Source organism: Callorhinus ursinus, unplaced genomic scaffold (genome assembly GCF_003265705.2).
Source record: "Callorhinus ursinus isolate GAN/ISIS: 27379988/994484 unplaced genomic scaffold, GSC_fseal_2.0 scaffold79, whole genome shotgun sequence".
In the NCBI taxonomy this organism is placed as follows: Eukaryota; Metazoa; Chordata; class Mammalia; order Carnivora; family Otariidae; genus Callorhinus; species Callorhinus ursinus.
Genome location: NW_027397141.1, coordinates 4,557,766 through 4,581,803, shown reverse-complemented (window position 1 = coordinate 4,581,803; position 24,038 = coordinate 4,557,766). Strand labels below are relative to the sequence as shown.

The 24,038-nt window shown below is 52.5% G+C and overlaps 1 protein-coding gene across 1 annotated transcript in view; it reads left to right on the top strand.

Annotated features, from left to right (window-relative positions):
• Nucleotides 1–24,038, top strand: part of RASA3 (RAS p21 protein activator 3) — a 111,870-nt gene that overhangs the window by 35,324 nt on the left and 52,508 nt on the right. The window contains exons 2-3 of the mRNA XM_025874546.1: nucleotides 11,407–11,524; nucleotides 22,173–22,276. Of these exons, the coding sequence (XP_025730331.1) occupies nucleotides 11,407–11,524; nucleotides 22,173–22,276 (222 nt within the window). The remainder of the gene's footprint in view (nucleotides 1–11,406; nucleotides 11,525–22,172; nucleotides 22,277–24,038) is intronic.

Genomic DNA, 24,038 nt, shown 5'->3' with positions numbered 1-24,038 from the left:
GGCACTGTCCTGGTGGCTCTTCCAGCCCAGAGCGCCCCCCGCCTCCCACCCCTACCTGGGGCGTGGCACTGTCCTGGTGGCCGGCCCCTCATCATCAGCTGCCTTCTGCTGCCACCGTCTGTTTTCTCTCTGTCCTTCCCATCTGGCTGCTGGGCAAGGGGGGGAGGAGGGGATTTTATGGGTTTGTTGGGGGAGCAGCCCCTCTGCCTTCTGCACATGGAGGTTAGCCCTGCTGGGGTTTCAGTAAATGCTGCCCCCCTTACAAAGGAGCAGAAACAGGTGTGCCACACATGCATCTCACAGTCTTGACACAGCTGTTACCATTACACGCACTAACATGGATGTTACCTGTGTGTGAAGTCAGCCCCGTGCTAGGCTGCCCTAATTGCCTTCACTCTTGGGGAGACCGTCAGAGTCAAAGACCGCCCTGACCACAAAAGGCAAAGTGATTGGGAAGCAGCCTGGGGTGTATTTAGCCAACTGAAAAGATCAGAAGTTACATAGGAAAAGGTCAGGCTTTCATCAGAAAGGTCTCTCAGAGTCTCTTTACCCCAGAATAACATGAAGTCCCGCTTTGGCCACGGACCTGGGATTTCCACCTGTGTCCAGGTAGACCCAGGCCATTCCCCTTCAGGCCAGACATGAGTGAACAAAGGAGCACCTTCGTTTAAGTCTTTCAGAACTTTGTGTTTTGCACTGGAGGTCTGAATGGCGGGCTCTGATTTTAGAAGGAAGAAGATGGTTTTTCTAATTTTTTGTTAATATCTAAGAAATTTTCTTTCTGAAGCTTAAGCCAGGACTCTTTCCTAGAAGGGTGTGGGGAAGAAAAGGGGAGCAGAGACAGTACCAAAGCTGAAGGCAGAAATCCTATGTTGGTTGCTTCCGAAAAATAAACCTAGATTTTCCAGAAGACTCTCTTTCCAGCGTGGGCTGGGAGGGGCTGACTTTGGCCAAGTCAGGGTCTTATTTTATGTATCAAGGCATTGCTGCCCATGGAAGAGGTTGCACGTTGGAATGGAAATTTCGGCCATTCAGTGTATTTAAAGAGCTCTTAGAAATGGAACAGTGCCTTAAACAGGGCAGGCTGACCCGAACGCTGAATTTGTATTTTGTCAAGAGATGAGGACCCTTGGACAGGCAGAGATGCATCCTCCTCACAGCCCAGAGTTGCGCCTGGAGGAGGCGCTCAGGCCAAACGGGAAGGGGACAGGGGAAGGGCGGCCAGAGGGGGCCCGCGGAGTCCGGGCGATCATGATGTAAATGACGTCTTGTGGAGTCAGCATATTTAGGATCGACTTACAGAGACAGTAGGTAAGACATTGGTAGGTGCAGAACAGGGTGGAATGTTGAATACTTGACGTTGTAAAATGATTGTAAAAAAATCATCTTTCATAGCAGGGAGTCAGCAGCTGATTTTAAATTGATCAGCTGAGAAACATCAGTGATACTCTTATTTAAACTGATGATGCTTGCTCAGGAAGTAAGAAACAGAAATTAGTGAAAGTGACTGTTTCTGGGGATGGGTCTGTGGCTATAGGAAGACTGTCATGTTCAATCTCGGATTCCCATAGCTGCGTTAGGGGTACTTCTGAGCAATAACAGCAAAACAGCGTCTATATAAACAAAATATTTTAACGGAAACCTATACACACAGAATGTTTCCACCTCTCTCCACTGCCGCTGAGGCTGCGAGCCGCAGTAGCCCAGCCTCTGGAACCTCACGCTGTCCCCAGGAAAGGAACTGGTTTTTCCCCGGGGCCGGTGCGGCAGGCCGGAAGCACGCAGATGGACTTGGTTTGTGTGGTTCCAGCGGACAGCGGAAGTGTCCATGCCATCACACGCCTGCCTGTCAGGCCGGGCTCTCCCATGTCTTCAGAGCCAGTGCTTGGACACAGGCAGCACCAACCCAGAATCACTCATGCTGGGGTGGGTGAAGGGCTGGGGGAGTTCGCTCTCCTGGCCAGAAATGGACATGGAAACCAAAGTGGTGCACCCCTGCCACTGTGTGGGAAGTGGCAAAAATCTGCGCCCAAAATATTTACTGTTTTCATAAACCTGTTGCCACAATCACCCTCTTCCCCTCCCATGTTGCCATCATAAAACAAGAAAATGGTAGACAGGCATTTCTTTGATTCCAAGCAAATATATAATTGAAAAGACAGGCAGTCATATGTCAGTGGAAACTCATCCACTGCCACTGGGAATGTAAAGTGTCACGGGCGGCACGGGAAATGGTTTGGAGGCTCCTCAGACAGTTAAACCCAGAGTTACCACGTCCCCCAGCACCTCCACTCCTGGGCGTGCTCATGTCTGCACAGAAGCGAGTACACAAATACCACACAGCACTATGCACATAGCCCAAAAGTCTGTCAGCTGAAGAATGGATGAACAGATCATGCAGCATCCATACAGGGGTATATTACTCAGCCGTGAGTAGGAACAACGCTGCAGTGTGGACGAGCCTTGAACGTTACGCTGAATGAAAGAAGTCAGACTCAGAAGATCACATGTGATATGTTTATATTTATATGAATGTCCAGAAGAGCCAAAACTGATGGAAAGTAGGTTGGTGGTTGCCAGGGCCGGGGGGAGGCAGAAGGGATGTGACAGTTAATAGGTCCATGTTTATTTCAGGGGCATGAAAATGTTCTAACACTGATTGCGGGGATAGTTGCACAACCTAGTGAATGTACCAAAAAACATTGAATTATACACTTTAAACAGGTGAATTTTATGGTATGCTGATCCTATCGCAATAAAGCTGCTAAAAGAAAAAGCAGAAATCAAAACACATGTATACACACACATACACAGACATGTACACGTGCAAGCAAGTAAGTGTATAAACACCTTGATGAGAGGAAACAGCAGGCTTTGGGCATGGCCCTGTGGCCCTGTGGCCCTGGTGTCCACTGCCAGACATTCGCCAGGTGTTCACCCAGGTGTTCTCTCAGGTGATCCCCTGGTGTTCTCTCAGGTGTTCTCCTGGGTGTTCTCTCGGCTGATCCCCCGGGTGTTCTCTCGGGTGATCCCCCGGGGTGTTCTCTCGGGTGATCCCGTGGGTGTTCTCTCAGGTGTTCTCTCAGGTGATCCCGTGGGTGTTCTCTCAGGTGTTCTCTCGGCTGATCCCCCGGGTGTTCTCTCGGGTGATCCCCCGGGGTGTTCTCTCGGCTGATCCCCCGGGGTGTTCTCTCGGGTGATCCCGTGGGTGTTCTCTCAGGTGATCCCGTGGGTGTTCTCCCGGGTGTTCTCCCGGGTGTTCTCCCAGGTGTTCTCTCAGGTGATCCCGTGGGTGTTCTCTCGGGTGTTCTCCCAGGTGTTCTCTCAGGTGATCCCCCGGGTGTTCTCTCAGGTGATCCCCCGGGTGTTCTCTCGGGTGTTCTCCCAGGTGTTCTCTCAGGTGATCGCGTGGGTGTTCTCTCGGGTGTTCTTTTAGGTGTTCTCCCAGGTGATCTGCCTTCTTCCTGTTTCTTATTTGGGTCACATGATAACACCTCTGGTGGTGGGAGTGCCAGGTGAAAACCATCCCCAGGCTGAGGTTTCCTGTGGCCCTGAGGGCATCCTGAAGACCGTGTGCTCTCTTTTGTGTGGCCCCTGCTTATTGGTACCTCCTGTCTACTGTGCAGATGCACAGGGATAATGTTCTAGGAGGGCTCAGGCCCAGCTTGGGGACAGTTCGGATCCTGGTCTTCACCAGTGTCCAGGGGCCCTCTCTCTTCCAGAAGTTTCCACAGTACCTCACTTTAGTGTCCTGCATTAAAAACACCTCCGCGTATTCCTGCCCTCTGTGTTCCTGTTACATTCTTCACCCTCCTCAGCCACCTCCTCACCCTTGTGCCTCTACTGTAACCTGTTAGAGATTCCTGAAGCAACCAGTAGAAACAAAGCATAGGGGAGCAAAAGACTGGGGAGCAGAGCTGTGCTGGAAGGTGTGGGGGAAGCACAAACCCTATAGTTTCATTATTTACCTGCCACAGGCGGTCTTCCAGCCACAGATTCCTGTTATTCGAGGGGCCCCAGATGCTGCGTGTGTTGTGGGGGGTGGAGAACTCCACGGCAGGTGCACCTTGATGACAGACTGGTGTCCCGAAGAGCGGGGCCCTGGCAGACCACTTGAGGGGTGGGGAGGGTAGATCCATGCGTGTGGCTGGAGGGTCCCGAATGCACAAGGCCAGGCAGGTGTCCCCTGAGAGGGGCCACACCCACCAGACCCACAACCCTTTCAACAAGGGGAAGTAGCCAGCATGGCTGGATCTTCAGTTTTCAAAAGGATTTGAAAGAAATGTGAAACCTCTTTATTTTTAAATGGCATCCACTAACTCAAAATTTAGAACTGTCTCATTGCCTTCTTTGACTGAGGGCCCTGGGCTGAGACCTGAGGGTAGCACCCAGCAGAGGATGTTCGGTGGGGCCACAGCCTGAGGTCACAGCACTTGAGGGGCTGTAGATCTGTGTATTTTCATGAGAGTGTTGGCTGATGATGGGAAAGTGTCTTCCACTCAAAGGCTCAGAACATTTCAGCTTCCTGACAAATGAACATAAAGGTCAGGGCAGGGGCACCTTTCTCTAGTGGGTAAATGGAAGGTAACTGTAGGACCAGCAGGGGTGCCCCTGCTCAGGATCGTGGGTGTAGACCCGGTGAGAGTACGGCCCTTCTCTGATGTGGCTCTGGCAGCAAGCCGGTGGACCCCTGCATGCTCACTCAGGGGCATTAACTGTTTTTGTTCGAGCCTATTGGTCTGTTAAGAAACGTTAAAAATAATAGTTGGATCCTGAGGTTGTAAAACCAGCCAGCACAGTTCATCACGGTGGACACGCTCTGCTCTCCTTTACTGCTAGAGTGACCGCTCAGGAAGGGATTGGTCACAACCACCGGTGGCTCTGGCTGGCCCAGCCTTCAAAGGTCCCTGCAGACCGGGCTGTTCCTTTATCTGGCCTGCCCTGTGTGCTTGTCTATCACATTTCTTTTACTCTTCTCCAGTCTGGGATACATGAGTGTGGAATCAGAATCAAAACTTACTTGGTGGGTGCAGCAGAGTATCTCCTGTAGCTGCCCCATGGTGCCCACAGCACACAGCTCCCTGGCCATCAGGGCTGTGACAGATTTGATAGTGTGATGGCTGCATGGTGTCAGACATTCTGTCACTGGACTAATCCCATGATTCAGATTATCACCAGTGTGCCTGGATGGAAAGGAAGAGGAAAGACTCTTTACCTACTAATGTATGAGCTCCTGAACCTGAGGACATGTGTGTGCCCTGGGTAGTCCTGTAGGAGCTCCTGAACCTGAGGACACTGTGTGTGTGTCCTGGGTAGTCCTGTAGGAGCTCCTGAACCGGAGAACGTTGTGTGTGTCCTGGTATAGTTTTCCTCACAGCCTTAAGGCTTAGAAACAACAACTTGTGTCTCACAGCTTTGGGGCCAGGGATTTGGGGCCCACGGGCTGGGCTGGAATTGGCTGGATGAAGCTTCTGTACCGTGAGGCCTAGATGGGACTGTCGCAGTCTGCTAGTGGATGGGTTGGACTGCAGCTCCCCAATGTGTGCCTCATGTGTTGTGGGTCCATAAAAGTATTGGGAGGTCGTCTGTGCTCGGGCAGCCCCCGCCCACATTTGTGCTGTCCTTCCAACAGTGGCCTCAGGGCTCTGACTTCTTGGCTCATGGTGCAGTGCTTATCCCAGGGACCAGATGGAATCCGCAAGGCTCTGTCCTTGCCCAGTCACTTTTGGACAGCCCAGACCCCAAGGGGGGACACTGGTCTCACATCTCAGGGGCAGGAGAGTAGAGGAACCCATGACTGTCTCTCTTTGGGTATTTGGCAGGGTCTTTGAAAGCTGAAGTGCATAATCAGCACTCCTAAATCCCTACCCAGCTGGTCATTTTATTCTTATATGCACTGGTCTATTAATTTGAGCAAACATTTACAGGATGCTTATTATTTGCCAGACTAGTATGCTGTTTCAGATGCTGGAGGCAAAGAAAGGAAAGAGACCCAGTCATGTCTCAGGTTCCACAGGGAGGAGGGAGGAGACAAGAGAGCAGGCCGTGTGGCTGGAGGCTGTGGGTCTGAGGGTGGAGGCCTGGCTGAGGATCTCGGCAGCGTCCCAGTGAGGACTGGGGGCTGGCTCTGCTGTCATCCTCGGGGGGTCTTACCAGGCTCCTTCCGTGGACGTGGGCCATCCGGGTATCTGAGAGCCCCAGCTGTGAGTCGGTGTTAGGAGTGGAAATGCTGGTCTGAGTCCACGGTAAGCACGGATGGGGCACAGAAGGCAGAGCCTCCTTGTTCACACCACCTCTCTGCTGAGACTCTTCATGGCGTTTGTAATTTGTGCCCTGCTCCTCGTGATGGACAGGATGAGAAGTTGCCACGTGAAGCATGTTTTTGCACCTCAGAGAACGAACACAGATGCCTGCCCAGCCCATCATTTCCTGCCTCCTGTGTGAGGCTAGCAGAGGGTTGCTCTAGAACAGTGTTTCCCCTGGGGGATTGGTGCGCTTCCTTTCCAAGTAAATTCTGAGAAGTGTGCCTTCTGCCATATTTCCATTCGTGCCTTAGCTCCCAGGGAACTCGGAGCTCAACTGATCACTGAGTCACACATGTTGGGGCGGGATAGGTAGAATTTTCCTTCTTTTCATTATATTTTGAACTCCTAATTTCCATGTGAACAGCCTCATTTTCTTAAGGATTTTCTTATGGGGGGGGTGGTACGCACAAGAAGCAGAGGGAGAGAGAATCCTCAAGCAGACTTCCTGCTGAGCACGGAGCCTGACCTGGGGCTCGATCCCATGACCCTGAGATCATGACCTGAGCCGAAACCAAGAGTCGGACGCTCAACCAACTGCGCCACCCAGGCACCCTGTGAACAGCCTTATTTTATGCTTGTCTTTTACCTGCCCCTAATACCTCTTGGAGGAAATCTGAAATGTGTGTTAAGTAGTTCTTCCTGGATCATGATCCCCGGAGGCAGAGGATGCAGGTGTCCGATGCTGTGGGGTCCAGGCAGATCAGCATGGAGTTTTCAGACTAAATCAGTGTGCAGTAGGGGAGGCTGCTCATAACTTGATTTAGAAATCCAGTTTTGTCTGTTTTTATGGAGTTTTGTTTTATTTAATATCAAGGTATTCGAAAATATATTCAAAAATATATATTCAGGGAAATAGAATATTTTAGTCAAGAAATTGATCTTTTTGGGGAAATAGACTCTTATGTTGTTATAATGAGCTATGCTGGCTACCAGAATCTGGGCCCATTTAAGTATTCTGAACCAGAGTGACCTGCCTAAATTCTCCCAAAATGCCCCCCTTCCACAAGTGGAGGCCACTGGGCTGGGGAGGGTCCACTAGCGCCGTGTGGCTGTGGTGGATCTGAGATGTGGAGGAGGAACCCCGAGGCTCAACAGCTGGAAGGAAGGTTCTTAGTCAGTAGAGCCGTCAGTCTATATGCTTCTCTCTGATGCTCCTTCCCTCCTTCCTCCACCCTTCTCTTCCTGGGGATCTTGAGGGCATACCAGCCTCTGTGCTGGGTGCTGGAGGGCAGCAAACAAGATCAGACCCCTTGGAGGTGACGCGGCTGAACATGGTCACCAGCGTCACTCCTAGGGCGTTGGGGTCCATGGCCTCCAACAACTCTTTTCAGGTGTGGACGGCCTTGTTCCTTGGCACCCTTGAGGCCGTCCGGACTGGGCGGAGGCTTCTTTATCAGGCTGGACGCCCCCCCCCCTCCGCCCAGTGGCAACGGGGCATGGGCGTCCACACGTGGGTCTTCTCTTTTTCTGGTTGAGCGGAAGGCCCAGGGGATGAGGGTTCAGCTTTTCTGGTACAAGAATCATTACCGGTGGGTGGTTCGGGAGCAATGACGCTTTCAGGTCACAACCTCTGTCTTCCTTACCCAGGGCTTGGTTCCTGGGTGTAAGAACCAGTTTGTTCATTCAGTGTCTTTTGTTTACCGTTTTTTAAGGGCTGCCTTTTACTTCTGTTAGTAGATTAGGTGTTTGGAGGTAGAACCAGGTTCCAGATCTGTTGTCTTCATCAGATCTGGTTGGCACATAGTATATGTTCTAGACATGGTCAGTAGGAGAAAGAGGCATGAAAATGATTCTCATTTGTTTCTTAGAATGAAACCAAGGATTACTTTTCTGTTACCTGGTGGCCGCTTATTCATCCGTTCACTCAACACATAATTCAGCACCTGCTGTATACTTACTTTCCTATGTAAATGTCTCCACGTGCTGGGAAGAGGGACATGTTTTTCCTCAGGGACAGAAAGACACTGTAATACGCAGCCGGGCCGGGAAATGACCTCTAGCCTTTGGGATAAGTAGTCAGCGTGGAAGGAGTGGTAATATCTTCTGAATATGGTCAGGGTGGAACACCCGAGAGCTGAGAGGCCCACCCCAGTCTGTGGCGGGGCTCCAAGCAAGCAGAGATTCGGGGAAACTCCTCATTCCCAGCCTGTTTAGTCCAGATCGGCGCCCAACAGTAAGGACCCTGGGCAGAGGACGTGGCTGGGGGTGCCGCCCGCTGCTCCCAGACCTCCTGGTCCGAGTGGCTTGTTGGCGTCAGCTCCGGTCAGCCCATTGCTCTCTGTGGCGCTGTCATCACGGCCCCCGCCTGGGGCCAGCAGGGCGTGGGGGAATGTGGCTCAGTGTGTGTTTACATACCGGCGTTTCGCCAGGTCAGGTGTCTCCCGTTCAGGCTCATCTTTCCCTTCTCTTCTCCCAGGGCCCACCTTGAGGAATGTCAGCGACTATTGCTTGTGTTCTGAGGTTCTTTGGAGAATAAACAGGAACAAAATCCCAGTTCTGTATTTTCTACCAACGATCATCTCCCATGAGACTTCCAAACAAGTTTCTTTTCTCCTTTTAAGAAACACAGGAACTTGGAACTAAATATCTCATTTACTGTAAAAAAAAAAAAAAAAAATTCCAAAGGGAAGCATGGTAAGCCCTGATTCCCAACATAAAGGTATCAGCTGGGAAGTCCGCAATGTCAGGCTGGTTTGAAGGTTAAAGATTTGTGAATGCTGTGAAAGCAACAGCTCCCAAACGAGAACCGGAAGACAGAAAGTGCCTGTTTTGGGCCTGGCGTGTGTGAGGGGACTGCCTCGTCGGGTCAGCTCGGCGGAAGGAGCCCTGTGTCTGCTCCTCTTGCCCCGTCTCTGGAGACGCCCGCAGACCTCGTACCCTCTGGCGCCTGCGGAATATGGCCACACACTCACACACCCTGCATGCTTGTGCATTGACCCTTCCTGTCTGCCGGAAGTCTTACAGCTGACTTGAAGCTTGGCTCAGATTCACGTGCCTCTTACCACATTGGCCATGTTGTCACGTGCTCGACTCATGTAGACATGGTGTGTTTGGAGCATTATAATATTGTGGGTCTATGAGAAAACATTGCTGTTTCTCTTTCTTTACCCTCTAAGAGCCATTGATGATTCCCAAAAGAAAAACCCCTGGAATTTTTTAAATTAAAACTTCTTGGAGCTGGAGGAGCCTTGGAGAGCTCGTGTGTTCCCGTTCTCTTACAGTGGGGGAAACTGAGGCCTGGAGAATCAGGTCTCATGTTCTGTCTGTGCAGGAAGGGACCACGTGCGCTGATTACAACTGGTGCTCTTAGAAATCCTGAAGGGACACGCTGGTCAGAAATAAGGTGAATACAGACCCCCGTTGCGTGGGGGCTCCGTAACGACGTTAAATGGAAGGTCAGGAAAGCTTCAAACAAATGAGTTCGTCTCTGCCCTCTTGGAGGCTCTGGCAGGCCGATTTGCAAACTGGCATCTTTTAAATGAGCTGGTTTCCTCCAACTGAGTTAGAACGGCTGTTTTTGTTGGGAGTTGTGCAGAGGAGGGTGTGTGCCCTGGGCAGCTTTGGTGCTCAGTTCTGAGGAGCTCGTGCTCTGGTTCAGGTTGGTTTCTGTTGCTTTTTCAGTTTTGACAAGAAAGAGGCAGTTTGGTGCCTTGTGGTGCTACAGGTGTTACTGGCTGTGTCTGGAGGGTTGTTGGCACCGTCCGGGCTCTCGGAACTGCCCTGTCTTCCCAGTGCTGGGCCGGCTGCCTGCGGGCACCCCGGAAGACCCGGAGACAGGGAAGGCCTCTGGGAGGGAAGAGTATGTCTGAGGCTTTTCTTCCTCAGAGGAGACGTCACCTGGGCGTCCGTGTCCCAAGCTGCCCGTGAGTGGGGCTGTCGACTTGCTGTTCATGCTAGTTGTGAGGACGCTAGATTGCGGTGTTGATGATGATCTCTAGGCAGACCCAGGGTCCCACGAGGAGTCGGGGAGTTGTGGCGTTTTCTGCTGCCGCCTGAAGGTTTCTCCTTCCCTGTGGAGGAGGGGCCGTGGGAGGGGGACACTTGACCTCCAGCAGGTCTCCCCTCGGGACTTTCTTCTAACTGGCTAATTGCTCTGTATTTAAACAGCGGGGGGAGGGGGGTGCCCAGATGGCTCAGTCATTGTCTGTCTGCCCCCGGCTCAGGTCATGATCCCAGGGTCCTGGGATCGAGCAGGCTCCCTGCTCAGCGGGGAGCCTGCTTCTTCTCCCCCCGCCCCCGCTTGTGTGCTCATTCTCTCTCTCTAGCTCAAATAAATAAAATCTTTAAAAAAATAAACAGCTGCAGTCCAGAGTTTTGTCAATAAAAAAGAGTCCTCCTTAATTATTGCCCCAACTTTGACCTAATAATGTCAAATCAAATTCAGAATAAAAAAGCGACCCAGGGAATGAATGGCTAAGCAAAATGTGGTCCGTCCATACAATGAAATATCAATTAGCCTTAACAAGGAAGGAAATCCTGACACTTGCTACAACACGCATGAACCTTGAGGGCATTGTGCTGAGTGAAATAAGGCAGTCACAGAAGGGCAAATACTGAATGATCCCACTTCGTGAATTACCTAGAGTAGTCGGATTCAGACACAAAGTGGAAGGGTAGGTGCTGGGGGAGGGGAATGGGGACGTGTTTAGTGGCTGCAGTTTCAGTTTTGCAAGATGAAAAAGTTACAGAGATTGGTTGCACAACAGTGTAAATATACTTAAGACTACTGAGCTCTATACTCAAAGGTGGTTAAGATGATACATTTTAAGTTATATGTATTTTACATAATTTACACATTAAAAAAATTAAGGGGGCTAATGTGAGTAAAATCCTAATTCGTAGGCTAATGGATTCCTGCTTTTATCAATTTTTTTTGGAGGTTATGTGTATGTTACCTTGCATTCTAACATCACACATGCTATTCTCTTTGATATTTTGACTTGTGGTAGCAAGAAAGACATAAAGAGCTAATGAGTGTACAAAAGAGAAAGCAGGTGCATTGCTACGAAATAAATTGATTATTTGGAAATGTGCTTGTGATTAACAAGGGAACGAAATAATTCTATGCTAAGTTGATGGTATATTTACATCTGATTTTTAGGTGAAGCCAAAAATCTTCCCACACACCCGGGGCCAAACAAGATGCGAGATTGCTACTGCACCGTGAACCTGGACCGGGAGGAGGTTTTCAGGACCCAGATTGTGGAGAAGTCGCTCTGGTAATGTCGGCTGTTGCGGTACTTGATCGTTTTCCTCTGTGTAGCAGATATACCCTGGACACGGGTGCTGTTTGCCACTGTCCGCGCTGCTTGGCGTGAGCCGGGTGCTGAACATTCACACGGGCTCCCGTGTCCAGGACGGTTGTCACTGACGTCTTGCTGGCAGATGATGTTCTTCCCAAATGCTCGGGCTGCCCAGGGCTGAGCAGCCTGCAGGTGCGTGGGGGAGCTGTTGCTCCTGGGGCGCGTGTGGGCACCTTCTGGTCAGAGATGAGCTGAAGGTATGTACCAAACACAGCACCAGACAGGCATTTTGAGAGGTGAGTATTTGGGAGGCTTATTTTTTTTTTTACCACCTTCCTCTAAATTTTCCTAGAGAGTCATATCGGAGATGGGCATGGAGGTAATACTCACTGAGGAAAGGGGGCCTGCAGAGTGCTCACTGATAGCGTTAGTAAAGGTCCAGTCAGAAGGAGCAGCACCTAACAGGTCCTCAGATCGAGGAATTTGCTACATGATGAGCACATCAGCCCCTCTCACGGTCAGCTGCTAAGGGCCACTCACCGCTGGAGGGCTTGTCCAGACACAGATGTCTGCCCAGGACATGTAGGGTGGGCTGTAATTTGCATTTCTGACAGTCTCCCTGGGATGCTGCCCCTGGACCACACCCCAGGGACAGGAGGTGAGGACACCCTGACAGCAGTTTACATAGCAGGTGGGGAGAGAGGGCCCAGAAATGGCGTGTTAGCAGGGGGTGGGGATTGTGGTTTGCAGCCCACGTGAAGCCAACAAGCCAGTAGTGGGGTCCTGAGCAAGTACGTTTATCATCAAGTGTTCAATGGAGTGGAGAAGGAGCCCCACGAAGCCCGTGACTCCACCTTCAGGGTTAGAATTATGGTTGTGTGGATCATGCAAACAGCTATTTTTAGTTTGAGAACATTTTTAGCAGAAGAATTATATCCTTGCATATTGCTCCTTCTCAGAGGGAACAGAGTGCCTTCTGACCACTGACTGAACTTTGTTTTTACAAACCTGTTAGGGATTTCCTGCTCCCGAGATGTGGAGACACCTTTCATTGTCTGTCTGCACTGGTGCCCCTAGTACTGGGGGGCGCCCCTGAGGCTGAGTGGCCATAGTTGTGTGTGTGCCGGGCATGCTCGAGAGTCTCTGAAGCCTGAAACATTTGTCAGGAGTCAAGTCTGGCTTTGGGACTGGTGATGAAGGTGATGCCAGGGATGATAATGTTACTGTAGCGTTTTGGGTTACTTTCATTATCCTGACACCAGATAAACCCTCTGTGTTTGCACAGTTAATGTTGAGGCCGGAGGTCATAAACCTGGAAAGTAACTGTGGTCTTGGGGAAGCTGAGCCCTCCCCAGACCTGCTGAGCCAAGATCTCTGGGAAGAGAGTCTATTTGGGAACCTCTGTTTTAGGCAAGGTTGAGAATGGGGGCCACAGTCTTCAAAACATTTTAGACAAGTTTAGAAATGGAAATCGCGGTTCCTGGCATTGGTGGTACTAGAAAATGTGCTTCTGGAGCAGGAAAGGGAGGCTCAGAGCTAAACAAAGATAATGATGTAGTAATGCTGTCCTGTCAGAAAATCAGCCATCTGAGAAACAGCCAGAATCAGGTGGGAGCCCCCAAAATGCTGTCACAAGGAGCCAGTTAACTCTATAGTCAGTGCACTGAGGTAATGGTCCAGACTTGGAGAATTCCTGCTCTCCTGACAGTTTTAATGAGCTTGACTATTTTTGTTTATTTATTTATTCGTTCAATGAATATTTATTTATTTTTTAAAGATTTATTTATTCATTTGAGAGAGAGAGAGCGAGTGCACGTGTGCTTGAGTGAGGGAGGGGCAGAAGGAGAGAATCTGGAGCAGATTCCCTGCTGAGCTTGGAGCCTGATGCGATCCCAGGACCCCAAAATCATGACCTGAGCTGAAACCAAGAGTCAGATGCTTAACCGACTGAGCCACCCAGGTGCGCTTCAATGAATATTTATTGAGTGCTTCTCTAATATACCAGGCAAGGAGAGGGTGCTGTTAACAGAAAGTTAAACCTGACAACAAAGAAAGACACAAACACAAAATAATTCCAGGAGCTTAAAAAATATGGGTGCATTTGGCCATTTAGTATTGAGGCAAAACCTGTATTCATACTGGTGGACCTTGTGAGCTATTTGGCTATAATCGTGTTACCACTTAAATGGCAGCTCATTGTCTGTTTGCTTAAGCTCAAGGCTCTAGGATGTTGGGCTGGCAAGGTCGGGCTCACGGGCAGCTACCCATCCTGGACGGCATGACGCATCTGTCTACCTCCTGCTTCCAAAACAGGGATGGGGAAGGTTCCATCATGGAGGAAATCACCATTTTGTCCAGTAGAAGGAGCATATCCATGTTACATGCACACGAGAAGTTAAAACCAAGACCTCCTCCGTGCTGGGTTGGCCCGCTCATTTGCAAGACTATTCCACGAACTACTAGTGTTTTCGTTTCCTTTTGTCAACGTATGTGATTATTGGGAGGAAGACATTGCCTACCTTTTCCCACAAAATCCCCCCAAGATGTATGAACAGCTCCTGGCCGGCAGAGGAGCTGTCCCAAACTTCCTGATCTGACCTTCACCTTCCCCAGTGGCCACTCTGAGGGGGGGCCGTGCTGAGCCTCTCCCCACGGCCGCTCCGGGTCCCCCGCCCACGGTCTACCTGCTCTCACCTGGTTTCGTGGGGAGGGGGAGAGTGGCCACCTGGTGCTGGCCTGCGGGCCCCTCTTGTCTTCCTGCAGAGGCAGAGCTCTGGCGGCTCCTCGCAGCTCCTTGCAAGCCAGTGGGAATGGTGCTCACGCGGCTCAAAGGGCCTTTATGTCTGGAGTGTTAACGGCAGGTCACAAAGCTGTGTTCGCAGTAAGGTTCTGTTTTGTTCCAGAAGTTGGGATTGTTCCAAAATGGTCTGGAATATGTGGACATAAATGTCAGTGTGGTTATTTTGCGGGGTTAGTGGGATTATGGGGGATGTTTTTGTTTTTGCTTTTTTACATAAGATTAGAAGTTAGACGGTAAAATAACCGCTTTCTGGAGCACAGTGAGGACGAGCTAGCTCATCACCGTGTTTACCGACACGGCATAATTACAGCCCTCACATCCTGTCATTCCTGCTGAGAATGTTCCCAAAGGAAGGGTTGTTCTCAGGCGGGATGGGTGCGCACTTCCAACCTGGAATTAAAGGAGGCTGTGGGTCCCTGACATGACAGCACCTTTCTTTCTGCTCATACTGAAGAATGTACCAGCTCTGCGGTGTGCTGGGTGTGACTCCAGCAAGGAGGACCCCGTAGCGCCACAGTTTTGAGGGGGAGAATCTGTCTGGGGTCTATGGTTTGGGAAGACAGACTCCATTTTCTTGGAGGTTTTTAATAAAAACCACGTTGCCAATGAGCAAACACCGATTTTGATTTATGAGGCTGTACACAGAACAGTTTCTCCTAACATTTACTTTTATCTTGAATTTCTCCAGTTTAAGTTTAAAAAAAAGTCTTTTGGACATAAATGCAGGCTTTACACCCAGACAGTCCTTGCCAGCTGGAGTAGGTGAATTTATGCCCCACAGTCTTGGGGTGCTCCAGGCAGGGATCCATCCCCCACCACACCATTCTGGGGTGTCCCAGGCGGGGATCCATCCCCCCACCGTTTTGGGGTGCCCCAGGTAGGGATCCATCCCCCCCCACCCCACCATTCTGGGGTGCCCCAGGTAGGGATCCATCCCCCCACCGTTTTGGGGTGTCCCAGCTGGGGATCCATCCCCCACCCCACCGTTCTGGGGTGCCCCAGGTGGGGATCCATCCCCCCACTGTCCTGGGGTGCTCCAGGCGGGGACCCATCTCTCCACGGCCCTGCAGTGCTCCAGGCAGGGAGCCGTCTCTCCATGGTCCTGCAGTGCTCCAGGAGGAATCCCCAGTGTGGGTCCTGGTGCTTGGGGGGAGGAGTGTGAGCAGCTCTGACTGCCTTTCGTCCTGTGCCTGCCCCATGCTGACCTCAGGCTCCTTTGGCCCTGCCTGCCAGGCCACCACCCTCAAATGTCCTCCATGTCTCTGTGATCAGCAGCCACCATGGACCCTTGGGTGCTTCACTGCCCGCATCCCAGCACAGAGCCCCTCGAGTGCAAGCAGTGATTGGCCCAGTGACCCTTCTGCCCAGCATTGGAACACATACTGTGATCTGACCTCAGACTCTCTCCTTCCTGGCAGAGGCTTACCTACATGCCTTCTGTCCCTGCTGCAAGTGTGCAGAATGCCACACGGCACGACACGCATCCTTTGGGGATCGGAGCGGCTTTCTGTCCGGGAGCTGCCCCTCCCTGGAGGGACATGAGTCGGGGTTGGGGTTCAGCACAGGGGCTGAGCATCCCTCCTCCCAGGAAGATGCAGCATCTCGTTGGAAGGGAAAAGGCTCTACGGCGAAGGCTCGTGGGTGCTGGGGAGCCATGCCGTGCAGGGATTTAAAGGGGGTCTGAAGGAAGTGAGAAGAAACCAAAAGGTTTTCCTCCTGCCTCTGAGGCTCCTTTCTGGAACCGTGCATCACAGGCCTTCCTGGTACCCGTGCCTGCTGCAGATGGAGACGCGGCGCTTCCGTCTCTGCGGTCCCTGTGGGCGGTGCCAGCACTCGACTTCCGTGGTGTTTCTCATTATTCTTCTCCTGTGGACCTTTGCACAGCATCTGGTTTAATGGGATTTTAACCCAGCTTTTAGTTAATGACGTAACAGGCACATTTTATTAGCTGAACTCTGATCTCTTTGGAGATCTGGAGTCTGGTGCTCTTTTTGGAGAACTCACCCTGCCTGCCTGGCTTCCAGTCCATGTTGGGCTGTGGGGTGGGCGGAGTTCCCTCTGGGAGCCTGGACGCTCTGCCCCAGCGTGGCCTTCTGTGTGGCATGTCGACCGTCGTGAGAATGGTCCTCTCACAGAGACACTCGGAATGGGGTTCCTCATTCTTGGGCGTGTGCAGCCGTTCCATCTATATCCCAAATCTGGAGCAGCTCAGGCAGCCCCGCTCCTCGCTCCTCTGCCCAGATGTTGGGAAATGGACTCGGGTGTTTGCGAAATAGCCTGAAACCAGAGAAAACCAGGTGCACAGCTGTTTTCTCGCGAGCAAACATCGTGGCCGCGGGGCTAGCTGCCAGCCTCGCGCAGATGCTGGGAAATGACTCATGGAGAAGTCCGCGGTTTGTCCGCCCGTCCCAGATGAGGCCCTGTCTGAGCCTCTGGGCTGCACATCTGGGCTCTGGGAGGAGTAGGAGGAAGGCGGGCGGTTTCCCCTTGTCGGCGCTACTTACAGATCAGCTCCATTTTCAGCAAGAGGGTGTTTGATTTTGTGAAACTCCATTTGAGCTTCTCCCAGTAATTACTGAGGGAAAGAGCCTGTCACTCTGGCCAGCCTTAGGGGCGGATGCCGCTGCATGCATTAATTTCCTTCTGTCAGATAGCAGTATTTAAGGCAAGCCAAGTCCTTTGGGCTGCTTTTTTCTTTATTTGGAAAGAGGGTTCTGGAGCCCTAAGGCTGCAAGTGGGGCCGACTGTGGGGCATGAGTCATGCATCTGACTGCGGCTGACCTTGGCTGGGGACAAAGCGGGGTCTGTGTGGAGAGGTACCCCAGGTTATGCTGCTAATGGGAAGGAAGGGGGGGCTGGGGGCTGGGGCCCCCTTTGAGTCCACCAGAAAGAAGACATTGTCTTGCCCGGCACATGGAGAAGGGCGGGGATGGGAGAACACTTCGGTTTCCCTTCTCTTTGGGAACATGCTTCGGACTCTGCAGCCTGCAGAGACACAAGTGCAGACTCCTGTTGAGCCAGGATGGGGGTGGGGTTTGTCCGAATGACTGTGTTGGTGTGTCCTGGGGTGGGGGACACTCAGGGGTGGGGTGCCTGCTCCACTTACACCTCATGTCCACCCTCATGCCCCGACAGATGTCACGTTGCCCGGGCAGCCTCAGCTCCTGAGTGCAGGAGCCCTGCTACTCTGCTGGGGCGCATTTTGCAGAAGGCAGGACCTTGCCCATTCATGACAGAGAATATTAACAACTTGGTGGTGTTTCCAGTTGAAAAGGTGTTTCTCATATGCTGTGTATCAGTTATTTATCTTCTAATCTGTAACACAAACCTGAAAGCTCTCAGTGGATTACTGTTCTGAACACGAGAAGGTGGGCATGAATACAACACGGGCCAGAGGCATTTCAACAAAAGTGCTCACACACGTTTGGTTGACGCTGAGCTGCACCGATGATTTAAACGTTGCCAGCAAAAGCAGGAGGTTCGTTTTGCCATCAGATGAGCCAAGTTTGTAAATGTTGGTAAGACTGTGCTGGTGGGCGTGTGGGCTGAATCTGTCCTCACTCTCTGGAGGGTCGCACGGGGTTGTGCACCAGAGCCTCCCACCATCAAGCACCCTTCCGCCAAGCACAGGCCCATGGGAACTCCACAGGGACAGGTGGGCGGCCATGTACCAGGCCGCTCTGCTGCGGGCGCCCATCAGGGTTGGGACGGGTGAGTCAGCAGGTGTGCTCATTCAGACCTCAGGGCTGTTTGGCAGCAAACATTTTATGTACATATTTGGAAGGTGGTCCATGGCATGATATTAAAGGAAAAAGTGAACTGTATATTGGGGTATATAGTGTAATCCTACTTTTATTGTGAAAATATGTGTCTCCATCCATATCTATTCCTGTTCCATATTCATCGATCTTCAGAGAAAAAATCTGGGAGGATATACCCTATAATGTTAATTCTGGTTTTCACGTTCTGACATCTTTATGTATTTTTTAAAATTTTGGTTTTTATTTATTTTTTATTTTTTTATTATTATTTTTTAAAGATTTTATTTATTTATTTGAGAGAGAGAGAATGAGAGATAGAGAGCACGAGAGGGAAGAGGGTCAGAGGGAGAAGCAGACTCCCCGCTGAGCAGGGAGCCCGACGCGGGACTCGATCCCGGGACTCCAGGATCATGACCTGAGCCGAAGGCAGTCGCTTAACCAACTGAGCCACCCAGGTGCCCCCAAATTTTGGTTTTTAAAAAATAGCTTTATTGGGGCGCCTGGGTGGCTCAGATGGTTAAGCATCTGCCTTCGGCTCGGGTCACAATCCCAGGGTCCTGGGATCGAGTCCCGCATCGGGCTTCCTGCTAGGCGGGGAGCCTGCTTCTCTCTCTGCCTCTGCCTCTCTCTCTCTCTGACTCTTATGAATAAATAAATAAAACATTTAAAAATAAATAAATAAATAAATAATAGCTTTATTGAGATATAATTCACATACCGCATAATTAACTTATTTAACATGTATAATTCTGTGGCTTTCAGTGTATTTGGCGTTGTAGCCATCAGTTTTGGAATATTTTCGTGTCCTTTCTCTACCCCTGTTTCTTGCGGCACCGGCCCACTTTCTGTCTCTATAGATTTGTCTCTGGGGCATTTCGTGAACATGGAGTCACACAGTATTCGGCCTTTTGTGGCTTCTCTCCCTGAGCATCATGATTTCAGGGTTCATCCGTGGGTAGCAGGTGTCCGAGCTTCACTGCTGTCTCCGTGGCCAGTGACGTTCCCCTGTGTGGACAGACCACGCTTTTGTTCATCTGTTCCTCTGCCGATAGACATTTGGGTTGTTTCCAAAGCGGCTGCCTCAGCGGGCTCCGACTTCTCTACATCTCACACTTGGTATTATTATTTCTAGTTAAAAGTTATAGGAGACATTCTTATCCGTGAACGTTCCTTTTTTAAAGCAAAAATTGAGATCATAAAGGAGTAAAGAAGCGCAGGGAAATTCTAAGAACATACGCGTGAGTCTGTGAATCAGCGTACTGTGGGGTACCCTGCTGAGTCTGGGAAGGACGAGCTATAGGCAGTGCGGAGCTGGTGCCTGCAGACGCAGCCCTCGAAGTCAGGCCCACGCTCTGTCCGGGACTCCGCCAGCCCCTTAGGGCACATGCTTGCCGCCAAGGCTGGGTGTCCTGGTGCTGCGAGTCACATGGAGTGTGGCTCCCTCAGTCTGGCTCTCTCCTCTGGGCACAGACGCCACATTTGTGTTCCTGTGGCCTCAGAGGTGAAACCTTGCCCCCAGTGGCATGCCCGAGGGTATGGGATGGGAATCCGTGCGCTGCCCATGTATAACACGCGATTAATCTAGAGACTGTGATGACCTCGAGGCTTGTGTTAGTCGTGCGGCTGTGGAATTAAAGGGCTCTGCTTCGTGGCCCATCACCCCAGAGAGGGTTCTCTGGGGTGGGGCCCGGGGAGCCGTGTTTTCGAAAAACCTGTCCAGGTAGTTCTGATTTGCAGCCTGAGTGAATTAGGGTTGGTCCCATGTGGAGAGTAGACAACCAGAGTCACGTGTACCAGGACAGGGGGTCCCAGGCGGTGGGTGGGGACTGTTGGTGAGAGACGAGAGCACAGTCTGGATTCACAGGTGGCTTTCCCTAGAGATACCTGCCACGGGGCAAATAGAAATGTGCAGGTGTCTGACTTCGTGTGAAGCCTGGGAGGCAGTTGTGATGTGTGTGTGACGGCTTGGTGGCATGGCGCGCTCTCCACCCTCTGACCTTCAGAACAGCAGGGTCCCCCCGCTCTGGTCTTGTTCAGTGAGTGCGTAAAACATGCTCAGCCTCTCGGGTATCCCTAAGGGCAGCTCCCGAGTTGAGCACACTCTGCTTTGCTGTGAGGCAGATCTCTTGGGTGGCTAGAATGCCTTCCCCTTGGCTCTTGCTTTCTTGGTGGTTGTCTGTCTCCCCGTGGCCTGGTCCTTCAAGACCCCAGGCCCCTGCCTGCCTCGGTGCTTCTGGATTATTCCCTCTGGCACCCCAAAACCCTTGGCCCTGCTGGGACCACCAGCTTCCACCTCAGGTCCTCATCTTCCCACCCGGCAGGTCCACTCTGCACACTCCAGGCCACTGCAGTGCCGTGTCTGCGGAGAAGGGCTCAGGCAGGTCCCACCAACGTGGCTCCTCTGTGGCAGTTCACGTCTTCCCTGTCCCCACCCGCCTGGGCTGGCTCTCAGCTGCTGGCTGGAGGAGACAGGATGATCCCAGCACCTCTGTGCCCCGCCTGTCTGCAGGTCGGCCTGCACTGGCTACATACCGTGGATACATTGCTGCTTGAGGGGGAGACCTTTTCCATATTTCAAAGGCCTGACCATCCTCCTCAGCCACTGCCTGGTCTGGGCTGCACCCAGCCCCGAACCTGGCTCCCTCTCCCTGCCTGGCCACATGAGCCTGGGGTGGGACTCAGGCAGCCTGTAGAACGGGCAGATACCTGCCCACACCCTTGCTCCCAGGGGCTGGTGCATCTCCAGCCTGGTGTGCTGGCATGGAGCTCAGCACCTGCCCTGCATCTGGTTTCCTCATGGGGCGGGGGGTGGGGGGCGTCTCTTTCTTGCCCTGGGAGCGGTGCATTTGCTCCATCTTCCCAGGGCTCTCACTGGGCCGTGCTGAGCTGATCCTGAGCTACAGAGATGAAATGTGTGTGCTTCAGCAGCTGGGCTATTTGACTGACACATCACGTGCCTGTGTCTAAGGAGAGTTTACTATTTGCTGATGGGGCAGTGGTGGGAAGCAGACCCATGGGGTGACCCCCGTCATGCCACCAAAAACACTATTCTAGGGAGCTGTGGCATTGGTCAGATGGAGAGGCACCGTCATCTTCTGGCCACTGAGAAAGAACAGAGCTAATTAAAGTATGGACTGTCCTGACACTGTGGCGTGCATTCTGATTTCAGAGATGCTCAGACGTGGTGGGGGGGTCATCTCAGAATGGATAAAATATGGACTGGAGCTGGGAGCCACCCCGCCCTCCTCCCTCTGTTCTGGGGACGCATCCGGGTCCCTCGCAGTGAGGTTCCGCTGCGGGTCCCACACTGTCCACCTTCTGCACTGTTATTCCAGCTTGAGCAGGAGTGTACGTTCCTCCTCTTCTAAGCGACACAACACACCCCGTTCGCTTTCCTGACTGATCGCGTTTCCTACTTTGGACCTCGGCTGTAGGTGTGTGTGCTGCAGTGAGCTGCTGACCATCTTGTACCCGGTGAAGACTGTCGGGTGCCCTGCCGTTTCCAGCGCAGGTCCGCTAGCTGCAGACCACGTGTGTGGACTCATCTCAGCCCAGCTGAGCAGTTGGGGGGCTGTTTCATGACCTCGACTAGGTTTGCAGTTCAAGCTGGGTCTCTGTGCGCAGGGACTCATGTGCAGGGTCCGTGTGGAGGGTCAGTCAGTGGGCAGGGATCCTCTCCCCAGTGACAGGTGTGATTTCACCCCGACTTCTGGGGAAAGAGAGCATGGTCTGAAGCCGGCACGCTGGGTTTGACTGACACGTGTGAAGTGAGGCTTGCCAACCACTGCCCTGCACATTCCAAGTGTCCCCGTGGTCCTGGAGCTTGGGTCCAGCCCGGACACACACAGCAGACGTCATTCTCACTGTGGGCCACTCCCTCGGGGTGACGGGCCTTGGGGCTGACAGCGGGGACCGTGCTGGTAGCCCCATGAGCGAACCCCAGTTCCACATCTCACGCATGAAACACGATGTGGCGTGTCGGTGATCCGTGTGAGAGCGTGATTCCGTGCGCGTGCCCGCACTGCCCGACTCACCTGACAGAGCCCTTGTGCTTGCTTCCCAGCCCCTTCTACGGAGAAGACTTCTACTGCGAGATCCCTCGGAGCTTTCGGCACCTGTCCTTTTACATCTTTGATAGAGATGTTTTCCGGAGGGACTCCATCATAGGTAGGTACTGAAATGGGTGTTTTCTCCATTTTCTCTGCCTCTGTTGGGCGGGGCCCCGTTCTCTTAGGTGTGCGGCATCTCCCCCGGGCTCTCTGCTCTGAGCCAGCGTGCCTGCCAGCATTCTTGGCCGGGCTTTTTTGGCTTGTGCTGAGCAGCCCTGGGAGGTGGCAGTGGGTACCTGGCTGGCCTGGTGGTGGCGTCCCCAGTGCCCTGGACGGGCCTCCCTTATCCCCCGTGCCCTGGACCGGCCCCCCGAGTCCCCTATGGCAGGGATGAGCTGCCTGAGGGCCCCCCCCAACCCTGTCAACGTGTAGAGGAGCTTCACACCATGAGCTCACATGGGAAAATGGCTTCAGAGCTGTCCTTCAAAGTGAGGGTATAGTGACCACCAAGTGTGTCCCCAAATCCCCAGACTGCACCTGACCTGAGTTTGACAGCTCTCCATGGGGATCGGGATGGTATTGGGGTGCTCTCAGAGGCATTGGGGCCTCTCAGAAGTATTGGGGTGCTTTCAGATGCCCTGGCATTTCAGTGGAGCCCTCCTGGAGAGGGAGGAGAGGTGTGGAACAGCAGAGCCTACTTGAATCAAGAGGATCCTTGTGTGTGGGCCCCACTGTGCACCCACGCAGACCGCCACCTGCATGGGGCTCCTATAACACGCTCCCAACACCAGAAGGCTTTTAAACATGTCTCCGTTTTCTGACATGGGACTAGTCCTGCAGCGATGAGCTCCTGCTCGGCCGCTCTCCTCTGCTGCTGAGGAGTGTGTTACACCCCGGGTACCTAGCCCCCATCCATGCTGGTGGACCCACATCCTCAGGGGCTGAACCTGGAACTCCATAGTTGTGTGGAGTTCCTCAGGTGATTCTTAGAGTTAGAAGGAAACATGTATTGAATGCATTTAACAGGTGCAGGGACTTCTTATGGGTGCTGTACGAATATGACTCCTTTAACCTTCACAGCCCTGTGCTGCAGGTGCATCTTCAGCTGAGGGAACTGGTACAGACAAGCCAGATGGCTGCTCGGTGTTAGCCCAGCGCTCATACCTGCAGCTACGGTCGCAAGTCTTCCCCTCACTTTAGACTATGCGTTGTAGACTTCACTTGGAGGCAGTCATCTGTTGAGTGTGAGGCTGTTGGGGAGGGAGAAGTCCAGGATGACTCCTGGTTATGGGTTTGCACCACCAGGTGGGTGATGGGTGCTGGGACATACACAGCGCTGGAAAATGGTACGTGTGGTCCTGGTGGAGGGTGAGGTGGGGGGAGATGGGGATGAGGTGGTGAAGAATGAGTTACTCATCCTAGGATGAGATACTATCTCTTGCCATGAGCAGAAACCCATCATCACCATGTACCACCCTCCACCCATCATGCACAACCAGCCATCCACGCTCCTCCACCATCAGACCACCACCATCCACCCTCCTCCACCCTCAGACCACCACCATCCACCCTCCTCCACCCTCAGACCACCACCATCCACCCTCCTCCACCCTCAGACCACCACCATCCACCCTCCTCCACCATCAGACCACCACCATCCACCCTCCTCCACTATCAGACCACCACCATTCACCCTCCTCCACCATCAGACCACCACCATCCACCCTCCTCCACCATCAGACCACCACCATCCACCCTCCTCCACCCTCAGACCACCACCATCCACCCTCCTCCACCATCAGACCACCACCATCCACCCTCCTCCACCATCACACCACCACCATCCACCCTCCTCCACCCTCAGACCACCACCATCCACC